The sequence below is a fragment of the Arachis stenosperma genome, chromosome 3 (assembly GCF_014773155.1).
Source record: "Arachis stenosperma cultivar V10309 chromosome 3, arast.V10309.gnm1.PFL2, whole genome shotgun sequence".
Taxonomy (NCBI): domain Eukaryota; kingdom Viridiplantae; phylum Streptophyta; class Magnoliopsida; order Fabales; family Fabaceae; genus Arachis; species Arachis stenosperma.
The window spans coordinates 51,243,739-51,270,669 of NC_080379.1; the positions used below are offsets into that span (position 1 = coordinate 51,243,739).

General features: G+C 28.6%; 1 protein-coding gene across 2 annotated transcripts; it reads right to left on the reverse strand.

Moving 5' to 3' along the window:
* Nucleotides 1–19,534: 19,534 nt before the first annotated feature.
* On the reverse strand, nt 19,535–25,990 carry LOC130967352 (cycloartenol-C-24-methyltransferase). Of its 2 annotated transcripts, XM_057892167.1 has the most exons (15): nt 25,430–25,990; nt 24,898–24,982; nt 24,630–24,728; nt 23,599–23,665; nt 23,227–23,300; nt 23,061–23,145; nt 22,907–22,962; nt 22,753–22,807; nt 22,080–22,127; nt 21,807–21,890; nt 21,491–21,607; nt 21,314–21,397; nt 21,080–21,205; nt 20,403–20,500; nt 19,535–19,932 (listed from the first exon to the last, which is right to left on the reverse strand). In XM_057892167.1, exons 3-15 carry the CDS (start codon nt 24,692–24,694, stop codon nt 19,869–19,871), a joined length of 1,023 nt encoding a protein of 340 aa, XP_057748150.1. In that variant the 5' UTR covers nt 24,695–24,728; nt 24,898–24,982; nt 25,430–25,990; the 3' UTR covers nt 19,535–19,868. The 2 variants fall into 2 exon arrangements, with proteins under 2 accessions (XP_057748150.1, XP_057748151.1); XM_057892168.1 differs by lacking the exon at nt 24,898–24,982.
* Nucleotides 25,991–26,931: the final 941 nt, after the last annotated feature.

Below are 26,931 nucleotides of genomic sequence, written 5' to 3' on the forward strand. Positions count from 1 at the left end.
GCCGCTAGCCCTCATCACCACCATTCACTGTCGTTTTGCCATCGTCGACCGCTTCCCACGACCCCAGCCATCATTATCGTCGACGAGCATCCAACTGAAGCTTGTTTCTACCATGGTTCTCCCTTGCGAATTGATGCCTCTATCATTTGCTGCCGCCGCCGCTTGCCTCCGTCAGCTGCGATGCTACCCTTTCTCTTTCATCCAGGTATATCTTCTTCCCTTCTTTCTTCTATTTTTTTTACCTTGTTGATATTTGCTAAACCCTAACCCTAGACTTCTCTCTTTTATTCCTAGAAAATCAGTATCATTAGTTTACCTGGATATGACCTTGGTTGAATTGTTCACTCATTGATTATCTAATTGTTTTGATATTCTAATTTTGTTATATTTATATTTTCTGTGGAGACTTTAGTAGTTTTAATAAGAATGTTGATCATAGTGCCTTGATTGTGTTAATTTGTTTACACTGAAAATTTATGATTTGTTGTCTATTTATGAATTGTTGCCTACCTGTAATTTGTTTTGTTTGATTAGTCTAATAACTTAAAATATAGAAACCCTAACCCCTTTTAGTTTTGAACCCTAACCCTACTATTCAATTTCATTTTCAACTCCAAATTTTAATTAGTTACTTAATTTTTATTTGGATTGGTCTTGTTAGTGGGTTGGAGGTGTCGTGCGAAATTGACATTCCAGAGTGCAAAGGTGCATAATTCAGTTATTTTCTTCACTTTGCTCTGTTTTATTAATGTGTATTTGTATTTTTTTTTTCTTTGTTATTGTCAATAATAATTTTCATTTTAGTGTTCTTATTCGTTGACATAAAATTATTCTAAGTAAATTTTTTGTGTGCTGTATTTTTTGGGCAGCTCATCATTCTAATATTAATGCTGTTGTTGAGTTGTTTAGAGAAGGTAATTTCTTGTTATTTTTATTAACTATTTGCTTATTAAATAATTTAGAACTGATAATATTGTTTGTGATTTTTAATTTTTCATTATGTGGTGGATTGTTTTGTTGGAAATTTTAAATTATGTGGTGGATTGTTTTGTTAGAAGTTTTAAATTTTTTCTGCTTTAAAATCCATTTTAATTTTACTAGCACACAACCTGATCGATCAAATTCATTTGATGCACTGATATGCAGCATTGTGTATAACACCCTATCACACAGAGATTTACGCTTAGGTCGTAAATCGAAGGTGATGAGGCGCTACGACCTCTAAAAGCAAAATATATACATATAAATATAGCAATGATATAGTATCTAGGAGCCTTGAAGGAAACAAAAGCTAAACAAAAACCAAGACCAGACAATTACGTCGCACTCGAGAAGCGTTAAGCTAAAAGGCATAAACAGAAAAACCAAAGAGACATACATATATAAGTAGAGTTCCAAGAATAGTTACATAATCAAAATTTAGGCTCGACCAGCGAAGCAAAATCTGACTAGAATATATATACAAAAACAGCCCAACAAAAATATCTACAATAAATTTCTATTTCTCCAAAATAATCCTCTATAGAGGAATATACAGCATAATGAACAAAAATGCAGAATAAACTACAAAGACTAACACAGAAAATAAGCCCCGAAATTAAGTCTTCACTTCTAAGAAAGCAAATCCAGCACACTCAACGAGGCATGTCACGTCCTGCATCTGAAAAACAACAAATACGTATGGAATGAGAACTATATTCCAAATAGTGTTGTCTCCAATGAGATGGTGGAAGGTTGAGGATTTCCTTCTTTATGTTCCTCCTGGGAAGCATGATAGAGAGATAATGTCCGAATTAGCTACCGGATATGTTGGGTCTAGCACTGTAACCGACAAATTAGCTTACGGCCAGTAAGACAGGCATACATCATACTGCATTTGTTTGCAATTGTTTGGGTATGCATAATTACTTGGTTTGCCTAATTGATAATCTGTGTAACTGTTAATTGTACTACTTGTCATAACTGTTCTATATGTGATTGTTTGTTTGACTGTCTAATTTTTTGTGATTGTGATTTTTTAGTTCGGATTTATTATGGAGTGTAGTGGCTTGTAAAAGATTAACTAGATGATTGAATGAATTTTGGCCAGATGCCATGATATAATTGAGTTATATTTATTGATATGGTGTGGTGTATTTTAGGGCGGAGGCCGTGATTGTTTGAACGTAGATAAGTTTTGGGCCGGAGGCCGTGGTGAGATGAATTCTTAGTAAGTTTGGTGAAATTATTTCTTTGGAATATAGAGAAATGCTACGGAATATTGTTGATATTGAAATTTTTATAAATGAAATGTGAAATTGGACTGTGATGATTAATTGTTATTGTTCGAAGAGTTGTATGAAGACAGGATTTAAAAAAAATGAAATTGATAAGGGTCATCGCTTAAATTTGATATAAATCAGAGTTTCAATGATTTTTTTTTTGTTTCGGATGGAAAATCATATGATTTTGAATTAGTGAGTAATATGCCCAATAATCGAGATTTAAGAAAAGGATAGTTTGGCAAAAAGATTATCTATATCTTGTTTACATTGTGAACGAGATAAGCACGTTATTACAAACATCATACGATTGCATTGTATTGTTTATAGTATAAACGAAATATACACAATATTATTTTATTTATGCTATAAACAAAATAAGTGATAGGGTGTAAATTGATAAAATTATTATAAATTGCATATAAAAATTTTTTATTTAAAAAAATCCAAAAACTAGGAATGACAATGAAATCTGAAACAACTAGACCCGGCCTATCTAAACCCAATCATAATGCTTTAACAACGACACAGAGCGACATACAATTTATATCATATACTTAGTTATCCAAAAATACTATTCGTATATTAAAATTAGTCACTAAATATAATTTAATTTATTTTTAATATGTATTTATATTTCAGTATTTTATACTAATAACTAATTTTGATAGTTGATTTTAGTATATACGTAATATAGGTCAATCATGTTTCAAATTCTCGCCAAATTCTTTATTATTAATAATAATAATAATAATAATAATAATAATAATAATAATAATATACGAACTTCTTCTAAGAATGGAGATTAGGAACGATAACATAATTTGAACCGCGACAGGTACTTACTCTGTCTCAAGTCTCAACACGACCAATTTCTACTGGTAAAAATATAAAACAATAATATGACTAATTTTATATTTCTACTATTTTTTCACGTATAAACAAAACAACTCAAAAAGTATATTATTATTATTATTATTATTATTATTATTATTATTATTATTATTATTATTGTTAAAAAATTAAACTTATTATTATTTTATTATCATTATTATTATTATTATTATGAAAAAATTAAATTTTCTATATAATTATATATAAATATTATAAATAAAAAAATATTTTTAATAATATTTTTATAAATTTATATTACATGATAATATTTTAACAAAATTATTTATTTAAGATTTTTAGCTTTAATGTGAAATAAAAAATTTTATTGATTTTAGTGAAAATTTATGTTTTATATTCATTTATTTAAAATAAACGATTGTACTTACTACTTTAAAATATATTATATAAAGATAGAAATATTTTTATTTATTTCATTTATTGATATGCTCAATATTTATTAAAATATATTAATACATTTATTTTATTGGATTTTTAATTTTTATTTAATAAAATTTAATTTATAAAAATGATATATTCATTGTACGGAATTATTCACTTATTTTTGCATTCAATTAGTATATGTTTCCGTATCCTGTACGGGATAATACATAAAATTATATAAAATTTGTTTATTAAAATTTAAATAAAAAATATCTATAGTAATTATTATTATTATAAATATTTTATAACTTAAAAATATTAAAAATAAGAGTAAAGTATTGTTTTTGTCCTCAATATTTAGGGTAAGTCCTATTTGTGTCCCTAATGTTTTAATCGTCCTATTTATATTCCTAACGTTTATAAAAGTGATTTAATGTTATCTCACTATCAATTATACTAACAAATCAGATTATATTTTTCAATTATTTTCACTTGGATGTATTCATTCTCAATTAGATCTCACTTGAATGTGTTCGATTTTAATATTATACCCACTATTTGTGTTTAGATTCAATTATGTCCCTAGAAAAGTGAATTATGTAAATGTTGTAGGAATTAGTTTTAACTTTTGATGAGCTATTTTTTGGAGTGGATCATTGATTCTATCCCAGACATTTGTATTATAACTTCAAGAAAGGATTTTTAAAACTCAAACTAAAGTGCGCATGATGTGTAATTGACGGCAGGATAATATTGAATCACTTTTACAAACGTTAGGGATAAAAATAGGACGATTTAAACGTTAGGGACACAAATAGGATTTACCCAAAACGTTGGGGACAAAAATGATACTTTACTTTAAAAATAATTAATATTTGTTTTAATTAATTTGGATTGGGTCATCTCATTTGTCCGTTTAAGCAAGTATTTAGAGTTTGAATATCGCCTTGTATGTATAACAATCCATTAGTTAGCGACAAACCCATAATAAATAGAGCATTAATATGTGGTAGATTAGTCATTGACTTGCCGAGTTAGAAAATCCGTAGAAAAAAATTGTATTTTTCTTTAAAATAGATTCATTTTCCATTAATAGCAATACTTATGGACTTTTGTTTTGTTGAAATTTACTTGGGACAATTTTATTTGTTGGTATCATATTCATTCTTGAAGTCAAAACAATATGATCAGCATTGTTACTTGTTAAAACTTCACATTTTATGAAATGATTTCTAAATTTTCAAATTCATAAACTTATGTCATTACAAATGTTATTAGATCGATTGATTAATATTTCTTGGTAACATAGTATACCGAAACACCATCGTTGAGTATTAGTTAGTGTGAAGAGAAACCAATAACAATTTTTATTATTTAACATATAATTTATTCTATTGAAAAATAAATTAATATTTTCTAAACTTGTAAATACATTTTTTCTAATTTCTTACACTATTTTATTTTTCAATATTTACCATTAAAAAATAACAAATGATCATACTATTTTCCAATATATATGATGTACAAAATAATTTCTTATCTTGAAATTAATTCTGGTTAGTGAGATAAAATTTAAAATATTTTTTTATTTTCTTACTCAAATTTAAATTTAAATTTAGAATTGATTAACAATTCATTTTTTTAATTTCAATAAAAAATAAATTGGTTCGATACAAAATATTGAGCATTTAATAATTTCAATCATTTAAATTTTAATTACCAAAAATTGGATTAAAAATTAATTATAAACTTAATAATTGATAATATATATTATATTATATTATATTATATTATATTATATTATATTATATTAATTTAGTACGTAAATAATAATATCCAATGTATTAATTATTTATTTTTTTGACAGAATTAATGTATAATCTATTAAAGATTGATTTATTATCTAAATTTTTTTCATAAACTTTGTAATATATGAAAATAGTGATATTATATTTTATTATTATTTAAGAAATTCTTCATAATTTTTTAATTATGTAACTAACTTAATTCATAACATTTATTATTATTTTTATACTAAAAAATATCAATTTATATTATTTACATATTTTTTTACTACTAATAAATAAATAAGTATTTGCACTATTATATTTATTGTCCTAGATAATGACTTAAATTACTTATTTTATATGTTAAATAATATTTTATATGTTAAATTTATTAAATATTAAGATGAAAAAATTGTTCAATAAATTATATAAATAGTCATTACAGAAAAAAAATTATATATCATATATAATAATCCTTGATATATATAGTATCATGTATATATTAAGATTATCTATTTTAATTATGTGAGTAATTATTGTTATTTTTTAATTTTTTGTTACATTAGAAAATAATATTTAAAACTAAAAAAGAGATAATTAATTTTTTAAATTGAATTAAAAAATATCTTATAAATATATCCAACATTTATATATACTAAGTGTTACAATATTAAATAGTATAATATTTGCTATAACAATGACTTAAAATATTAATCCAAGATATATTTGGGCCTAGTAAAACCTTAATGCAAGTAAAATCAACTAAAATCCATTGTTAGGGTCTCAAATCCGACTTAGGTTCATTACCTTAAATGCCCAATGCAGATGAAGTCCACACGTCCCTTCTTAAATCGGCTCAGATTGGATCCTATTGCTAGTTAGATATGGTAATGAGTAAGGAGCGTGAGAAGCCCCCTTTCCATCCTTCACTCCTATTCAAAAAAGAATGCCATGTTCCTTCTCTGTCATTGCAAGTTCTTGTTTAATTACCATGTAGAAAACGCAGATTTTCTCGGGTATCTACGAATATTCTTTGAAAATTTTTAAAAAAATTAACACAAAAAGACATAATATAATAATCATAAAATAATCGATTCAATATAATTCAACACAATTTATAACATATTCGTTATGAAAAATAACATTTTAAAAGGAGAAAACATAAAAACATATTCCAACATAATAACATAACATAATTTTTTGGGACGATACTGAGCGACGTAGTGACGGACTTAAGAGGCAGAGAAAGTGAGTTAGAGAGAGAGGATCGAGGCTGAGAATGAGTCTGGAAGAAAAAGGAAGAATTTAAATTGGAGGCAGAAATTAGGGTTACTAAATTCAAGAAATAGATTTATGTATATATAAATTAATAATTTTATATTCGCGTATATTTAATAGGTTCTATGGGGTAGGTACTTATCTACATGTCCCCATTAGGGTGACAAACAGAAAAGCCCCTCTGTCTTGCCAAAAGTACATCATCTGGTGGACTGGCATGTCCCGCCTTGCTTGGTAAGACGGTCCTGAATATCTCTCCTGCCCCGCCTAATGGTACGCTGGCGGGTTGGCGGGTTCTCCTTTTTTAATAAACCATTAAATATTAAACAATATATATAATTTCACAATAATTTCAATAAATTTATAATTTTTAAAAACATAAAAAATTTATAATTTTTAAATTCACACACATTAAAGTCTTTATAATTATAAATATGTAATAAACATAATTATAAACCAAATTTATTGAAACAAAATAATAAAACCAACATTGTCCAAAGTAAAATAAATATTATCCAAAATATATAATAAACATCTTCAAGTTTATAATCAATCAAACATAAAACATAATCCAAAATATAACTTAGAATATCTTCAATTATCATCTTCATCCTCTTGTAGATCAATAACATCATAAAAATTTATAAAAAAATGGTCCTGAAAAAATAAAAGCTTGCCCCACCCGCCGAAGCCCGCCAAATCCCATGGATTAGGTGGTGCGGGGGTAGGCAGGCTTTTTAAGTTTGGCAATCTTAAATTTTCAGCCCAACCCACCTTTGAGGAGGTTATGTGGGCCAACCCGATGGGTTTCGGCCCATTTACCACCCCTAGTCTCCATCTATTTTTGCATGGCAGATCATGAGGATTTCACGACTCTCCATCTAGTCCCAAAATACGAGTAATTCCTGCAAACATCCGTTTCGGCTGTTTTTGTGATCATCCCAATTGCAAGCATTCATTGGTTCGTGACGTGGAGCTATTCTAGCCACTCAATAAATTTTCAGATAATCAAAGTTAATGTTATATTATTTTTATAAAGTCACAATACATTCTTGTTATAACAATATTAATAGAAGATAAATGGATAAACACTAAGCTATTATTTGGATATGAGATGGAAAATAAGAGGAAAGACAATGGAAAGAAAGAAAATAAGAGGAAAAAAATAGAAAGAAAAGTATATTTTTGTACGTGTTGTTTAGATGAAGAAAAATGAATGAAAAAAATAGAGAAAAATTTTTTTGTTAGATGGAAGAAACAGTAAGAAGAGAAAAAATTATAATAGAGTAAAATTATATTAATGTTTTTATATATTATATATAAATTATAATTCAAATGGTAACTTTATATTTTTACCTATGTTTGCACTTATGCATCAGTTTTCTTCGCAACTTTGAAGAGAAAAGATTTACATGAGCTCCACATACACTTTTATGTTTTTCATTCAATTTCTTTGTTGATCCAAACAATGAAAAATTGATTTTTTAGTCCATTTTCTTTTCCAGCATTTATTTTCCTACAAGTTCTTCTAATCCAAACAATGCATAAATGAGTCACATTTTTCATATATATAACAATAACTAATATCACATTTTAAGTTAATTTACGTTGATAAACTAAAGCCACCCCAAAATTATTTGAATCTCCCAAACTAGAAAACATTACCTGGTTGTCTCCATTTATATTTCTATATAAATCGAATTTAATGAATTTGAATTAGGGTAATAAGTAGTAAATCGAATCTATAGGATTCGAATTACTTTACATTGTGATTTGAAAGTAAATTGAATTCAAAGAATTTGAATTATGTCATCTCCTACTAAATCGAATCTATAAATTTCGATTTATATGATCCATGCTAAATCAAAGTAATAAGGTTCAATTTATACTCACTTAGTAGCAATCCAGCTCACCGTAAATCGAATCTCCTTCATTCGATTTAGTAGTGATATGACTGTTACAATCCGAAGATATAACTCGACGCTGTACGTTACTACGAAAACACATAATTCAAACTCTATAAATTTGATTGACATAGATATGTAAATTGAGACATGCACGTAGCTTTTTTTATTTTGGGGTATATACGTAAAATTGGTTTGTAAATAGTTTATAAAGGTAATTTACCTTACATATTATAACTTGTGAAATCATAATATTTTGAGAAGTGATGTATAGACAACTTAAATGTTGATAAATCTGAAAAATTTTAGAAAAAAAATATCAAAAAATTATATGTTGAACCATAAGATTTTTTTTAAAAAAAAATTTGTCCATAGTCTATGATTAATAACTTTAAAATTATATATATGTTATTTATTTTATATTTTTTATTTAATAGAGACATATAATTTTGTTATCGGCGATGTTAGTGGTTATAAAGAGATTTTTACCTTTAAATAAATTTTAGAGAAATTAAAAATAAAATTGGTTGCTATTTTTCTTACAATTTATTTATTTATTTGTTTAAATTAAAATTAAATGATATATTCAATTTATATTTATTTGTTTATCCTAATGATTGTATATAATAGATAATATATTTAAGCATGTTTTGAAAGAAATTATTGAATTTTATATAATTAAAAGTTAACTATGAAATTGAAATTAAGATGAAGTGAAATACAATAAACATATGAAGAGTGAAAATAAAATAAATAATTAAAAATAAGATAATAAAATAATTAAAAAAGTAAAAAAGACAGAAAAATAATGCATGTAGTTGATAAAAATACATTGTAAAAAAATTAGTATAATCAATGAATATATGAAAAACAAAAATTAAGATATATTTTTGTTAAAAAGTTCAAGAAAAACATTGTAAAGAAGAACCTATTAATTAGTATATATTTTTTTTCATTTTTTAGACACGTATCTATTTTTTTAAGTTATACATTTTAATTTATATAAATTAATGACAATTAAATATACAAAAAAATACTAATTAATAAGAAAATAAAATTTCAGATAAACTTGTCCTAAACAAATTGAAATAAAATAAAGACTTTTAATTATAATCATTAATTATAATCACATATATTTACTTCAAGATTTATACTTCAATAACTCATTATATTAATATTTTGTATTTTTATGTCTCAATTTTAAACTATCACAAACATTAGTTACTCTCCAATAATGACAATACTTTAAAAAAAATAAACATAACTAAGTGATCTTAAAATTATATAATAATTTTTAAAATAATTAAAAAAATATACAATTACCTAAAATATAATATTTGTATAGTAACTGAAATTTAATTGCCAATATAAAAGTAACATATAATATCATTTCGTAATCAAATAAGTGTTTAATCAAAGAATTGAATATTTATATAATAATATGACAAAATAAATTAAAGTGCATACACTTAATTTTTATATAATACAATAGATAATAAATAGAAGGAAAAGTCTAGGGGGCCAGCAATTTTGTTGAATTTTGGCCAGCATGTAACCAGCAGAGAAATGTGAGTCATTGGATGAAATTTTACACCAATCTCACACCATTAAATTATCATTGATGGCTATTTGCTGGCTACCAATCACAAAAGTTGCTGGCCCCCTAGCATTGCTCTAAATAGAATATATGAGAATATGATATGTGACATATTTTAATTATGAAATTGGTATTATATAATAGATTTTTTTAATTCTTATTGCTTATTCGTTGCTAATTTTTACGTAATTATTTAATAATTTTCGCCTATAAAACTATCAACTACCTAATATTTTGATTTAATTAATAAAAATGATGACATTAATATTTTTTCATAAGTCTTGTTATTATTTATAATTAGAAAATAGTCATAAATAAATTTATTTCCTTAATGAATGTTAATTTTGTTGTCAAATTCTATATTACCTTTAAAGTTTTAGCGTAATTGAGTCTAATTTTTACATTTTGAAATGAATTTACTTGAAAAAATTAATATATAAATCACATTATTATTACAAAATTACTTTTTTAATATAATTAGTGGTGCTTATTTAAACCATTAAATTTAGTTTCTAATGATATTAAAGTCAACCTATTTTATTATCTTGTGCCTTCAAAAAAATTTACAGGATTGACATAAAAATATATCAATTGAAAAAAATTTTATTACAATGGGTATATTCATTTTAATAAATATTCTTCTATCTAATACTATAAAAAAAATACATTGGCCACTTTGAATTGCTACAGGTCAACTTCTATCCGCAGTAGTAAAATGCTTAAATTGAGATATATTCATCAAATAAACAATCAATAAAACACTCATCCGTACTTTCTCATTTTGGATACATTTATATATAAAATAAATTATACATAAAGAAAAAAAAAGAAGAAGAAAAGAAGAGTTGAAATAGCAAGAGCGATAAAAATTACGATTCTTATAATTTTGTGTGGCCATCTATATATAATAGACCAGACAACTATGATTATCTAACAAAATTAATTTGTATTTATTGCACTTAATTTGAATAAATAAGAAATGATCTTACTTTAATTTAGTCCTTAATTCACATTATTTGAATTTAGCTCAATATATATGATTTGATTTTGATTTGATTTAATTATTAGTTGAAAATATCTCAGTTGTCTATTTTATTCATAAATTTATTATTTTAATGACTAATAAATTAATCAAATTAATTAATTAGTACACACAATAAATTTGGTTTAATAAATTAAAAGAAATAAATTAAAAAATACTATCATAATATTAAAATAAATAAATTAGGAAATACTACCAAATCAAATTGATATAAATTATAATAAATTATATGATATTTAAATATCTAATCAAATCAATTAGTTGATATAGTTAGTTTATCGTAATAATTTGTATTTAATGTGTTAAAAGAAATAAATTGAGAAACACTCTTAGAAGCATGTCATGTCAGCTCTATCATTAAGTGGAGAAATCCAATTTTTATATAATAGAATAGAATAGATGAGTGCAAATGTGCAATTATTCTTTTTTTTTTTTCTAATAGATGGGTGTGCTCTGTGGTATGGGATAAATTTTTTTATAAAAATAATTTTGCAGAAAAAGTAAAAATATAATAAAATTTAGGTATTTTTTTAGTTTTTCACAATATTTAATAAATTAAAGATTAATTTATCATAAATTAAATTTTATTTGAAAATATGTAGTTGACAAATGAATTACTATACATACAAAATAAAATTTAAATTTTCAATATTTTTTTAAGCAGATAATTAAACTGATTATTTGACCAATCTAAATTAGTTTAGATATATTTAAAATTTTGAATTAGAACTGTCTAAAAAATAATTTGCCGTATGGTGTGTGCAAACTACTTTATAGCTCCACAAAGATTTTCTCCAGTTTTATACGAAAATGACATGAGTGATCAGGGGCCAGCACCAATTAAAGAGAAAGAATCACACTTCACAGGATATTATCATTGCGAGATTCAAGTACTTACAAAGTTACAATCTTGCAACGGAGCATACGTACGTTCACGGATGGGCGCAGTTCCCTTGTTGCCAGAAGGCAGGCATAGTCAATTCTGGACCCCCTGCAATATAATTAATGCACAGCGTTTTGGTTGTCAAGATCACTATTCTGTCTTTATTCAATGAAAATTAACTACACCACGGATCAAGGACAATTAGATCATGAAAACAGCTAATTTCATTTTCATTTCTGTGTCAATTTTCCATTTTTTATTTTCATCTTTTTCTTTTTGTTTAATCACATATTTCCTTCTTCGATGCATGCATCTAATGATTTCCAAATTAATTAAAAAGGAAAATCGCTCGGCCGTCGCAGCATCAGTCTTGGCAGCAACAACGGTCTTTCATTTCTATCACTATGATAAGCGAAGGGAGGGATTAGTAATATGAGTAATTCTTTGGATTTTTTATTTAAAAAAATTTCTATTTTTTATTTTATTAAAAAGTCAGTTTTATTAAATTTTGAAATGTTCGAATAAAATTTGAAAAAAAATCTTTTTATTTTAAAAACCTTTCATGTACTTTTAAAAAACAGAAGTAAATATATTTTTATATTAATAAAACATAAAAAAAAAAATAAAATGAGTACTTAAAAGAATTATCCAAACTCATCACTCTGAGTCTCGTATTAATTATTAACTAAGTTCGTTCAATTAAGTAGATCAAACCATGCTATGAATTTATATACGAGTTTAACTTTTGACAGGGAAGATAAAAAGGATAAAAATAGGGCATGGTTTCAAGCTAAAAGATAGTATAGATTAAAGGTCCTTTGGATTAACGTTTCTGAACTCTGAAGTACAAAAATTACTTTTATATAATTGTAAAGGTGTAACAATTTAAAAAAGTAAAAAAAAAAATCTTTGATTTGAGCAAGCAATATGTTGCCTTTTTTAAAAGAGAAAAAGTTTCAAGAATATTTTAATGAATTCTCTATTATAAAATATTTATATTTTCTATGCAAATAGAAAAAAATATCTTATTTAAAAAGATTTAAAAAAAAGTATTTTTTCAAAAGTTAATCTAAAATTACCCTAAATGTACAATGCTAAAATTCCAATTAAGTAAGATAATTATTATTTCTTCATTTGGAAGGTAAAATTGATATTGATACTACTTATTTTCCTTTTAATAATTTTTACTCAGCAAAACTGATAGAAAAAGAATAATTTAGTTACTTGAGTCTCAAGCTATAACAAAATTGTATATAACAAGATTAGTTTTTTCTATTATGTTAGTTATATTGGTTATTTTTCTGCAGTCTTACTATGTGTATATGGTATACAAAACTTAAAACTCTTGTGTAAATGATTAATTCACAATCCATTCCAAAACAATCCAAATTTCTATTTTCTATTCCCTTTGGTCTCTGGCTCACCAAGAACAACTTCTACACTAAGTCTTTAGTTCTTTTTATAGTATGAAAGCATTAGAATTTTTTTTTCATGGCTTTCATTATCTCTTTTACCACCACAATTTTAAGAGAATAAATTTTTTTTATTATTGTCTAATAAAAAATTCATAGAGATTTTTTATATCTTGAGGGAATATTATTATTAACTCATTAACAATTATGTATGAGGACGAATATCTATGTAAAAAAAAAAAATGATTCGTTCGTGTTTTGAAATTACAATATTCCACTTCTTGTCATTTTTATCCCTATTTTTCTCAACAAAAACAACACAATTATAATAGTAATAATCAAATCCATGCTAACAAATGTACAAGATAAACATCACTAAAATCTTTATTCTCTCAACTCTAAGATATCCTTCTATATCAATTCTTTTTTATGTTACCTCATCACATTCTTGAAAAAGAATCGAAACAAAGGAAGGATAGATGTGGAATTTTCACAATAATAATTAAACCAATCATAGCTATCAATTCCAATCAATTCAAAGCCAAATCCATCAACTACATATGAATTACAATGAAACATAAAATCACTTGGATTTTTCTTATCTTTTCTCTTACCTTTTCAACTCATGATCTTCTCATCATTTTAGCTTTTTTCCGTTACAGAAAGAGATTGACACAAGAAACAAAATCAGTCTAAGAAAAGCTTAGACATTCTTTTCTAATCAAAGAGAATAAATAATATTTTTATGTAAGAGTATATACCCATTTTGGTCCTCAAAGAATTTTAGACTGGACACTTTAGTCCCCAACTAAAATTAATTACTCGATTGGTCCCTAACAATTAACTCCGTCAGTCACTTAGGTCATTTACTCCGTTAATTCTAACGGAGGATAAAATAGTCTCTGACAACTCTAACAGGGGACAAAATGGTCCCTGATCTCCTCTATTCGGAAACGACACTGTTCTCTTCCAATTTCCATCATATCTCGCATAACACTAACAGTCTAACACTGTAACTTCAAACTACACAATGTACACTCTATAAATTTAATGTTCACAAGAAAAAAAATCCTCATCGGATTGAGTTACTGATGTGGTTTGTAATTTTAGAAAGATTGAATACTAGAGATATATTATGTAAATTTAAGATTGTACCAGAAGCGGAATCCTTTTATGTCTTATGTAAGGATAGATTGGAGACGGTACATCACTTGTTTTTTCATGTGATCGTATATGAAAGTTATGGGGATCAATCTTGGTGGATTGGAGTGTGATTTGGGTTTGGCCAGGAACCACCAAAGAATGCTTTGAGGTGTGGATGGATAGAAAGATAAGAAAAGATATGAAGAAAGTATGGATTGTGTTATTTTTTTCTATAATATGGTGCACATGGAGATGTAGAAATAATATTGTCTTTAATAATGGAGTGTTGGCATTAGAGAAGTTAAAGGAGAAAGTTGTAGAATGCACAAATTGATGGTGTCTAGATTGGCAATATAGAAGTAATTGATGTACTTATGAGTGCAAATATCAAGTCTAAGGTGAATAAGAAGATATATGAAGTTGATCTTTGATGCATGATTTACTGATCTATGAAAAAGACCAATAATTCTGCAGATTAAAAGTTGGAAGGAGAACGATCATGATTTGATGTTGTATAACTGATCAGGTTCATCTTGAAGTGTCTTTAGAGAAGCTAAAATCATTATATTCTTTTGCTCCCTGTTTGCTGTTTTATGCTAGTTTTTTATATTTTCTTTGTAGTTATTGCTCTGTTTTGTTACTGTTTTTTGGAACTACGCACACTTTGTTTAAAATTGGGTGGAGATGTAATTTGCATACGATGTCGAAGGAGAATCTTCTCATGACGTCATAATGTCCAACAATCTATATTGCTTGCCGGAGAGTGGAGAAAGGCGTGCCCTTAGAGTAGTTGTGGAACTTGGTCTTGAGGATGTCGTAGACGTTGTCGGGGTTGGAGGTGATGTTATCAAAGGCGTAGAAGTGGATGCTTTTGGTGGGTAAAGTGCAGAGGAGGTGGATGTACCAATCACAAAGATTTAGAAAGTGTATGGTCCATGACATGTTGAGGTAGGTGCGACACGTGTGACAATTACACAATGGCTTAATCTTGGAGTTAAAGAGGAGGAAGGAAAAGATGGAAAAGAAGACTGTGAAGGTAAAGAAGGAGAGTATGAATGTTAGGGTTATGCGAGATATGATAAAAATTGGGGAAGAACAGTGTTGTTTTCGAATAAAGGGGTCATGAATCATTTTGTCCCTTGTTAGAGTTGTCAGGGATCATTTTGTCCCATGTTAGAGTTTTCAGGGACCATTTTGTCTTCCGTTAGAGTTGACGGAGTCAAGGACCTAAGTGGCTGACGGAATTAATTGTTAGGGACCAATCGAATAATTAATTTTAATTGGGGACTAAAATGTCTGGTTTGAAATTCTTTGAGGATCAAAATGAGTATGAGATGAAAAGAAAAAAGCTTCTAAAATAGAAGAATACCATTCATGATGAAGTGATGCTCTCTTTTCTTGCCTTCAATCCTGGAAATTGCAAGTTATGTATGGATGTTATTTGCCTTCCACACTTTTAATTATTATTTACCATAGTTGTCAGAACCGATCCAATGATCGAACTGATTAAACTGTTGGGTTACTAGAATTTTTTGGTTAAATCGATGGATCATCGGTTGACTCAGTCTTAGGTTTCAACATATATCATCATAGCAACAACAATAAACAATCAACAAAATCACTTCGTATTTATAATCAACAAAATCAATTCATAAATCAATTCAACAATCAACAAAATCATTCATAATCAGCAAAATAATTCATAAACTAATTCAACAATAAAATTAACAACAATAATATTTCAACCATTTCAACGTTTTAAGTTCAATATCGGCCATATTCTAATTAAATTCATAAATCAAACAACAATAAAATTAATAGAAATAACATCAATGAATCAACTATTAAAAATTAATATAGAATATTAGAATAACTGAAAGAAAAAATACTTGTTGTCTATTGTTGCAGTTGTAGAATCGAGTAGTGCAGTGTAGGCAACAACACCCGCGGAAGAGAGGCGAGAGAGGGACGAAGGCAGCAACACCCGCGGAAGAGAGGCGAGAGAAACTTTTTATTTTTGGTGTCTATCAACTATAACTATTTTAAGTGTACATTAAAATCAGTCATTAGTATAAAATATTTGTTGGAATACAAATATATATTTAAAATGAATCAAATAATATATGTATTTATACACAAATATATTAACAACAGATTTTAATAGCTAATTTTAGTGTACAAATAATATTTTATATTAAATATTGGTTTATTTCTTGACTGGTTTATCCATTTATTATTACCATCACTTATCATTAATGAATATTGGTATACCTATCACAAATGCGGATTTTTTAAATAAATAATTTAAATATTTTATTTTTGAATATGAGTCATTTAGACACAATTTACTATTTTGTGTCCTATTATTTATTATGTTTATATTGTAAATGATTTAACTATTGTTATATCTCATTTATAGATCACATTTATAATATAAACGAGATAAGACACAATTTAAATATACAAAACGGGTGTAAATGAGATACGTGAAGAGATACATGATAAGTATATTTCGTTTACACTATAAATGAGATATGAGAAAAGGCAACTCAGACACAATGTAAATGAGACATGCCCATAATTAAATCGTTTACACTATAAACAAGATATAGTAAGACAACTCTTTATAAGGAACTGCAAACAGTAGCATTCTTCACAAACATTTCAATCCTTCTTCTCTATTTTTTCAATAAGTTTAGTAAAAACGTCTAGTAGTAAGTATATCTTTATGAGTGTCTATTCTAATTGCACATAAGAAACAACCATAAAGGAGTTATATTTGAGTGTGAGAGTCCTATTCTTTTGCACACTTGTTATTTGGATTCTCTATCTAAGTTAAAGAGACTAATATTGATGAGCATGGATGCTAATAGGACAAAATATATCAGAAGAGTTTAGTATAAGTTGTTAACATTGATAAAAAAAATAGAGTATTTCATTTTTGTATTTTTTAGCTAGATAGTGAAGAGCATATGTGCCTAATTTTGATGTCCATGGGAGAATCATGGCTCAACAAATGATGAAGCTTTTCTACAGAGATTAGTGATGTAGGTGGTAGTAGTTTTGGGCATTTGAATTTTATCCAAGATAATCCACCTCTTGCACCACCCTCCACACTGTGCTAGTCCAAGGGAACACATGGACATGGATATTCATGAGTCAGATGAAGAATATATTACGGACATCAATGAAAGTAGTTCTACTGAGGATGAGGAGGACTTTATACCTGAGACCTTGCTATGTGGATCAGTTCGATACTTTCTGCCTCCCCCACGACCAGTTTTGAAGTTGTCAGATGTAGCTAGCCATAATCACACAAGTTTCGCATTGGTTATAGATTCAAGAGTAGGGAGGCTGTCATACTAGGTGTGAAGAATTACAGGATTCGGAAGAGTGTCGAGTATATGGTCGTGGAGTCTAATCGAGCAAAGTACCATGTGTATTGCAGACAATCTGCTGCAAGATATCCATGGAGTCTCCGTGTTTCACTCCGATAAAATCTTGGATATTGGAAAGCCACATCTTGATGTCTTAAAGAAGTTTATTGTTGTTTATCATAATGCTTATTGATAAACATATGGCCACACACTTGTCTAGCTCCCACCATGTTTGAGAACCATCGACAGTTGGATAGCAATCTAATATGTAGTGTCATCATGTCCCTCACGCAGTCCAACTCACCTGTTTTTGTCGCTGTCCTACAAGGTGTAATTGGGTAGAGCTATCACTTCAAGCTCTCGTACAGAAAAATTTGGATGGCGAAGCAAATGCAATTGCTCAGATCTATGGTGATTGGAATGAGTCCTATAACAAGATTACGAGATTGTTGCAAGTATTGCAGAATTGTTATCCCGACAGGATAACTAATTTCAGTGCTGTATCATACTATGATAGATACTTGGTGGTCTACGATTGCTACCAATTTAAGGTTTCAAGCATTGTAATGTGGATGGCATGCACCTGTACAATAAGTATGGTGGTGTATTGCTAATTATTGTGGCACAAGACGGTAACAATAACATTTTTTTCAGTTGCTTTTGCTATCATAGTGTCCGAAACAACGGAGTTGTGGTCATTCTTTCTTACCAACCTTAGACAATATGTCACACCACAAGAGGAACTTTTGATTATATGGAATTGATCCCAAGCCATCAAAATCGCACTGAATGCCGATGATAGTAGTTGGAAGCCTCCTAGTATTTATCCGTTTCATAAAACGAGTGCACTTGTGATATGTTCACATGTGTATGTGTCTTATCCATAGTTAAATCGTTTATACCGTAAACATAATAAGTAATAAGACACAACGGTCAATTATGTCCAAATTACCTATACCCGTCAGCCCATATATTGATTAATGAATTCTAATTTGTTTTCTTCGTTTTCTTTTAAAAAATCATTTCGGGTAACTATAATTTACGATTCAATTTTAATGCTTCAGCACTATGTACTTTATCCGGATAAGAAAAGGGTTACTTGTTCCAAAAATTACAAAGAAATCAAGCATCCTCTAATCTCTGAAAGTCCAATTCCAATAGATCAACAAATCAAAGATTCTGTTCCCGCTCAGGAAGTCTAACTTGGACCAAATGCATTATGCCATTCCAATATTTTTATTAATTGAATTTCGCATTGTAAATCCTATGAAACGAGTTCTTTACTTTGTATAATTGCTGTCTGGAGAGAATATACTTGGCTTACTTGTGATTGTAAAATTACTTATTTTATGTTATAGATATGTCTTAGTTGCACCACTTAGCATTTTCTTTTGATTTTAACTTACACATTTCGACGTAATTTTCTTTAAACTTTGTCAAGAATTTACCTAACTTTAAAAGACTTGCATACGTTTATTAACTATGCTTACATTTATATTCAATAAGGATAACTAAGGAGTTTAAAATTACTTCAGAATACAAATCAACTCGTTAAAACCAAAAAATAAAAATGGAAAATAAAATAAATATGGAATTGGGTTTTATAAAGATTTAACATAGAGTCGATGAATTCCCTAAGTGGGTTGAGTGTTTTTTTTTTCCAACAGAAAATATCAATCCCTGTTTTCCCCTCTTATTTATGTTTTCTTACACTGCACAGGGTACATAAATATGACATGATAACCCATCCATTGAGAAAATTCAAAGCCATCTCTACTTAATTACCACCAACTACAATCAAAATCAACACACAAAATAACTTAAAACGGGCAATATCACTCTGATAAGGCAAGAAAACACAATCCAAGATTTGAAGTCCTTACTACAAAATGCAATTTGTGCCACCACTTTAGTTGTTGTCCGAAAGAGGCTTCCGAGCCAAAAAGAAGTACATAGGTGTGAATATCTCTTTCCTGAAAAAAGGTAACAAAAGCAAGTCAAGTTTCAGTAGTCCTCCTCTAGTGAGAATTGTTGTTAAATTAAACTAAATCGTATTTGATTCTCATGTGCTTCAATCGAAACTCAGATGTTTTCAGATTAGTGTCCTTCCAACTTAAGAGTCAAGAATGAGAATGAGACGAGATCAAGATCGGATGGATCACCGAGAGAGATACCACTATTCTTCCTTTTAAGATGATACACATTGAGACATTGTGTTTCAGTTCTATCGTGTTTCTCGCCGTCTCTGTTCTATGCAACTAAACATCATTGTGCATCTCTATGTCTATGTATTTGTGTATCTGAGACACTAATCAATCGGAGCCGAATTGCCAGGAATGGTTTAAGAACACCCCAACCTTAGCTCCAATTGAAACAAGTATATAATATAAGAGCTTCAAATGTGGATAGAGAGTGACATTACAAAGATAAATGAGAAACTTACTTTCCGCCTTCAACTAGTCCCTCAGCAGCTTTCTCTAGAAAATCTTGAACCCTTAGACTCCCCTTTGGAGCCAATCCAGCAAATTCCAAAGCCTTGACCTACAAATAAATCAAATTCATCGTCTGAAAGACTCAAACTAATATCAAATTGAGTAATACAAAAAATCTTATCTTATATATATAAAAGGTAAGAGGTCTCAAGCAATAGCTTTACAATATGGCATGTCTTGCTTAATTAATAGACACGAGGATTTTAAATTGCAAAATGGCATTTGATTGACAATGATTCACATACTTCGTTAAGTAATGCTGAAATTTTTATCCACAAAAAAAAAAATTCAACTATGATAAGAAATTTTCAAGATTAAAGTATTATGAAATAATACAAATAGAATACAATGTATAATTAACATTTCAATTTCAAGGAGAGGATAATGCTAGTATGCGACTCTAAAATTGATAATGCTACTCTAACTTGATGAAAATTTGTAATAAATATATTCTGTAATTGAGATTAAGATGTCTCAATTTGGAAATGACATTCTCAATTTGGAAGTGGCAAAATCCACTCTTAATTTTATTGTAATTTTTAATATGTTGCCAAATTACAATAGAGTGGAATTAAATCCAAATACTTAAAACGAATAAAATAATAGCTATGGTATTGAGTAAAAATACCATGTTTCTGGTAAAAAATCGTCCAACGGCTGTTAGACGGAAGCTACTCAATGAGAAGTGATTTTTGTCTAAAGGCTGGTACCAGGGAACAGGAGACTCCTTTGCAAGATCTTTTTCCCATATTATCTTCATACAGAAAAGGAACGATTCTCCCCTTAGCCAAATTGTCTATCTTTTAGAAAATCAAATAACAATATCGTCAAAATTGATAACTACTAAGATTTTATTGTTCACCTCAAAGCCTGCTTGCTTAAGAGCTTCAAGACACTTTGTAGTCGACCTAATGTCTGGAAGACCATCACCAATCTCAACTTCTGCCTGCAACAATGAATTTTACGTATTGAATTACAAAACATGAAGTTGTTTCCACAGAATTAATAGATAACATCTTCGTTTTTGTCTATATTTTACCTTTATTTTTTTATGTTCTTGGTTATTGGGATCAAATGCATCGGTCATGCACCATTCATATGCAGCAAAACATTGGCCGGGCTTCAACACTCTATAAATTTCTTTATAGCATCCATACTATTCCAAATTCATGAGGTTTAAACATGTTAGAAAATAAAAATTCCATCATTGTTGAAATTTACTGCTAACACATTTACTTCATGGAGTTATGTGTAAGGCTACGTTGAAAATTTATCCACAATCATTGACAGCTTACGGGCGCAACTGCAAAAGTAAGAATAAAAAGTTCGTAAGTGTATGAATTACAGTCACGTACAGCATCAGGTGCATGGCAGGTGGCTTCAATTGCATACACTGCATCAAAACTGTTGTCTGGAATAGGCATTTTCATGAAATCAGCCTGCATTATCAAACTACTCTTAGCCAAAAGCTATGTCTTAGGCATTTTTATTATAAGCTTTTCCGAAAATAATATCCAACATATATAATTGGATAGGAACAATTTTACAATAATCTTGGATCCACATGTTGTGAAACTAGTAGGCTTCCAACTTGGAAAACAAAAATTAATTGATTTTGAAGTATCAACCTTAACGAAGTCGCAAGTCTTGTCTACTCCAGCTATACGATTGAGTTCCTGTCAAATAACAAAAAACTGTAAATGATGGAAATACTTTTGGAGTTGCCGTGAAGCAACATTTTTATTAATTATTTTTTATATAACCCAATAAACAAAAAAATAATTATAGTTCTGTAGTTAAAGAATCTATAAAGAGTATAACTTAAAGAAACTAGGTTCGATTTCTCACAATGACCATTTTGGAATTATTTTTACAAAATTGTGAGAGAGACCAAAAAATGTGAGAACCCAAGATTCAAATCAAACTACCCCAATTCTCTACATATAGGTATAGATACTATCATCGTTTAAGAAAATATGGAAAAGCAACATAAATACTTCATCAAGAAGGTCAAAATAATTGTTCAACTAACAGGAAGCTTAGGATGATAGACTTTGTGTATCAAACACTAGAAGATTCATGAGTATACTACAAAATTTCCAAGCATTAATGTGCTAAATACATAGTAACACTCAAATCAATGCATCAATTTTATGTGAGAAGACTCAAACAATTTTAACAATGATAGTACAAGCCTACATCAGATAGATATAGTGATTGAACCAGAAGGTCAAATAGTTTTGCCAATTACTTCTCAAAAGTCAAAACTTGTGTCAGCATGTTACATCTCACAACACATACCTTTCCTCTCAATATTTGGTACTCATTGTTATTCAACCCTGTAACTGATGTTGAGCTGCAGAAAAATACATTTAATCAATTTTTGTCAAGCATCAAAGGCAGAGCAGGGAAGAGCAAAAGGAGAGGAAGCCAAAAATGAAGAGTTATTGTTCACCTAAAGCGAGCAATTTCTCTCAATGGTCCTCCAATTCCGCATCCAACATCCAAAACCTAAACCCAAAAAAATAAAAAAGTTCATGAGTATTTACTAAAAATGTACTGATAACCAAATAACAAGATGCTACTTTGTTCTATTGAAATATCAAAACCTTCTGCCCAGGCTTCAGGCCAAGTTGCAAAGCAAGGAAATGCTCGTGACGTTTGATGCTTTCTCGAAGAGACTCACCATTCCATCTGAAAGAGAAGAAAAACATCAGCATGACCCAATTAACAGCAAAATATTGAATTTGAAATTGCAGAACGAAGCAAACAGACCTGTGTGCAAAATGGAAAGATTCTCCCCACCCAAACTCATAAAAGCTCGTAGCAAGATCATAGTATTTGTTAACCTGAAAAATATGCATTCTTATGATATCCTTTCTGAAAATAATCAAATTAGTTACAAGACGAGAAAATATAAACAAACATCACTTGTGTGATGGAAGGAGGATAGATGAAAAAAAGAAAAAGAACATATATGCATTGATTTTCTCTTTTCAAAAAAATAAAAATGAAAAGGAGATAGCTATGCGTTGATCATCAAAACATAATTGTGACAGAATAACCAATCTAATTAACTAGATATCCATAATAATAGTCCAGAGCCATAATAATATATTTTATTGCTTTTTCTTCTTAATCTCTCACCATATCAGTGTAGTTAGCATTCCTATCTTCTTGTTTCCCTCCATAGTGAACATGATACTTCTCATACCTGAACAATAAGATCAATAACAGACAAAACCAAGATTACTAGTCGACCAATGTATGTATAAATAAACTGAGATTTATAATTTCCAAATTTAATAGCAGTAGAATCACCAATTTTCTGAAGCACATATGACTTTAATCTTAAGGGCTTAAGAACAACAATTATCAAGTTATTTTACATAACCAACACAACTTGTCCGATTATATTAGCAGCAAAACCAATGGAGATGCAGAACATTTTCAACAGTCTGTTCTAATTTTATTTCGTGTTGTGCTTAAAGTTGTATGCAGGGTAAAATTGAAAGAAAGATTTGATAATGTTACATCGATTAATGAATAAATATCCAAATTTTCATTGCGAATAGACAATCGACAGAAGAATCCTTCAATTTTCATCTAAAAACAAAGTCAGATTTTGATTTAAAATATCCAAAACAAGAAAATTTCTTTACTCAATGTTGCAACATTTATTATCAAAATCAAATCAAATTATCAAAAGGTAACCAAGAACAGAGAAAATTTGAGTAAATACAAAAAGAAGTGAACAGATTACTGAAATCACAAAAGAATTAACCAAATTGCATGTGTATATATCAAGCTAAAAAGTTAAATATAAATCTAAAAATTTCTTTACTAAATATTGCAACATTTATTATCAAAATCAAATCAAATAAAATTAAAAAAAAAAAAAACAACCGAGAACAGAGAAAATTTGAGTAAATTAAAAGAAAATCTGAACAGATTACTGAAATCACACAGAAATTCAACCAAAATGCGAGTATCAATATCAGAATCAAATTGCGCACACACACACACACACACACACACACACACACACACACACACACACACACACACACACATATATATATATATATATATATATATATATATATATATATATATATAAAGCTAGAAAGTTAAATATATAAATCTAAAAATTATTAAGATAAAGAAGAATGGCATACTTATCAACAGCATCTAGAACTTGAGCTTTGTTGATCTTGCCACCAACACCTGATGCCAAATCCATAGCGATGACTTAATTCAATAAACCACCTTTGAATCTACACACACAGAATTCCCAAATCAACATTCAAACATAAGTTAAAAAAGAAAAAAGCCGAAAATTAACAAATGAATGGGATGCCGAAATAAAGGAAAAACACGAATGTGACTGTGCAAACTGCAAAGAGTAAAAACTAGCATTGAATGCCAGAAAGAGTGTGAAAATACCTATGCACTGTTGATATTTTCAGGTAGTGTCTGAGTTTTAGAGAAGCTTGTTTGTTTATATGGAGAAGGATGGCCACTTTAAATTCTAAAATTTCAGAAATAGACAAATGAGGAATGAATTAAAATATCAGTTTAATTCTTAAAATTTTATAATATAAAATTTAATAAATTAATTAACTCCAAAAAGCTTTCATAGACAATTTTACGTTTTAAATATTTTTATAATTTTATATTTTACATATTTAATTTATTATTTTAATTTTACTTTGAATTTCAATTTTCTATACATTTAAAATAATTCATAAACCAATTCAACACTAACAAAATCACTGCATATTCATAGTCAGCAAACCCAATTCATAAACCAATTCAACAGTAATATTTCAACCATTTCAGCTTTTCAAGTTCAACCTCTGCCATATTCTAATCAGATTCATAAATCAAACAACAATAAAATTAACAGAAATAACATCAATGAATCAACTATTAAAAATTAATATAGAATATTAGAACAATTGAAAAAAAAACTTACGTGTTGACTGTTGTTGTAGCTGCAGAATCGAGCAGTGCAGTGCAGTGCAGTGCAGGCAGCAACACCCGCGGAAGAGAGGCGAGGGAGGGACGGAGGCGCGGCGAGACGCGAGCACTCACCGGGAAGCACAGCTGCAGGAAGAGAGGCCAGACGCGAGCAGTGGAGCACCCCGGGCGTTGGGTGCAGTGATGGCGGACGAGCAGAGTACGAGGCAGAGGGAGCAAGACCGCTGGCGAGGGACGACGAGCGGAGAAGACGCGGCGAGACGCGAGCGTGCGGTGGATCCGGCAAGAGCACAAGATGCGGTGGATCCGGAGGAGACGCGATTCGCGAGCACACAATGCGGTGGATCCGGCGAGAGGGGGCAGCGCTGTGGCTGTGTGTCAGAGTGATAGTGGAGTTACTGAACTAAAAAAAAGTATACGGGGAGTTAATGTAGCGTGACACTGTGACTCTGAGCACGTGAGGATGCGTTGGCTTTGTGGACTTATCTGCGAAACAGCACTTTGGGGAATGAACGTGCAAGCAAGTCCATGTCAACGGGCCCCGCGAGGGCCGTCCCTGTATCCCTTGAATTGGTAATGAAGAATTAGTAATTACTAATTACTCATCGAATATTTGTATCCGCTGATATTTTCTAAAATTTAAATCATTCAAAAAGTTGAAAAAATACTAGCTGGACTTCAATGACAGAGTAACAACACTCACATAGTCTCTGTCGTATACTACGCAAACAAAAAACCCTTTTCTCTTGACAGAACGAAAACAAAAACCCTAGTAGTTAGGATTCAGTCGTAATGATATTTGTCTTATAATATATACATTTGAATTCAAGATTTAACTGAGATTAACAGTAAAAAAAATCTTTAATGTTAAGTGTGTAAATGTAAAAAAATACTAAATATTAAAATTAATTATTATATATTTATACAAAAATACATATATTATTTAACTTATTTTAAATATATATTAATATATATATCTAGCATAGATAATAAATATATAATGTGTATGAGTATTGTGATTTTTAATATCTAAGATTAGAAACTCTTCAACCTATTCCCTTATTTAAAAAGCAATCCTATAGTCATTAGCTAACGATGTCAAATAATACTTAAACCAAGTCAATGCCACAAAAAAATTAAAGAATTTAATTATACAGATTCAATTAAATAATTTTTTTATATAATCAATATATTAAAATTAAAGTCAAAATTAAAGTAGCCAAATCTTATATTCAAATATCCAAATCAATGTCAAATAATGTAATATCATCAAGAGACAAAAATGTAGGAAAATTGCCAAATAATTACACTTTGTTTGCATATATGATGAAAAAAAAATGAGAAGAAAGAAAATAAGAAGAAAAAAAATAAAAAAAAAGTGAATTTTTTTTGTATGTTATTTAGATGAAGAAAAAATAGATGAAAAAAATAATTTTTTTTTTTTTGCTTGAATGAAAAGAAAATTAAAAAGAGAGAAAATTAAAGTAGAGTAAAATT

Bases quoted from the DNA above. Each gene is read 5' to 3' on its own strand.
- LOC130967352 (XM_057892168.1), bottom strand. From the start codon at position 24,694: ATGGATTTGGCATCAGGTGTTGGTGGCAAGATCAACAAAGCTCAAGTT. The intron at 22,128-22,752 runs GTATGTGTTGTG...GTTATTTGACAG, and splicing joins ACCAAATATTGAGAGGAAAG to GAACTCAATCGTATAGCTGG. The intron at 21,608-21,806 runs GTACGTGACTGT...AATTTGGAATAG, and splicing joins CCTGCCATGCACCTGATGCT to TATGGATGCTATAAAGAAAT.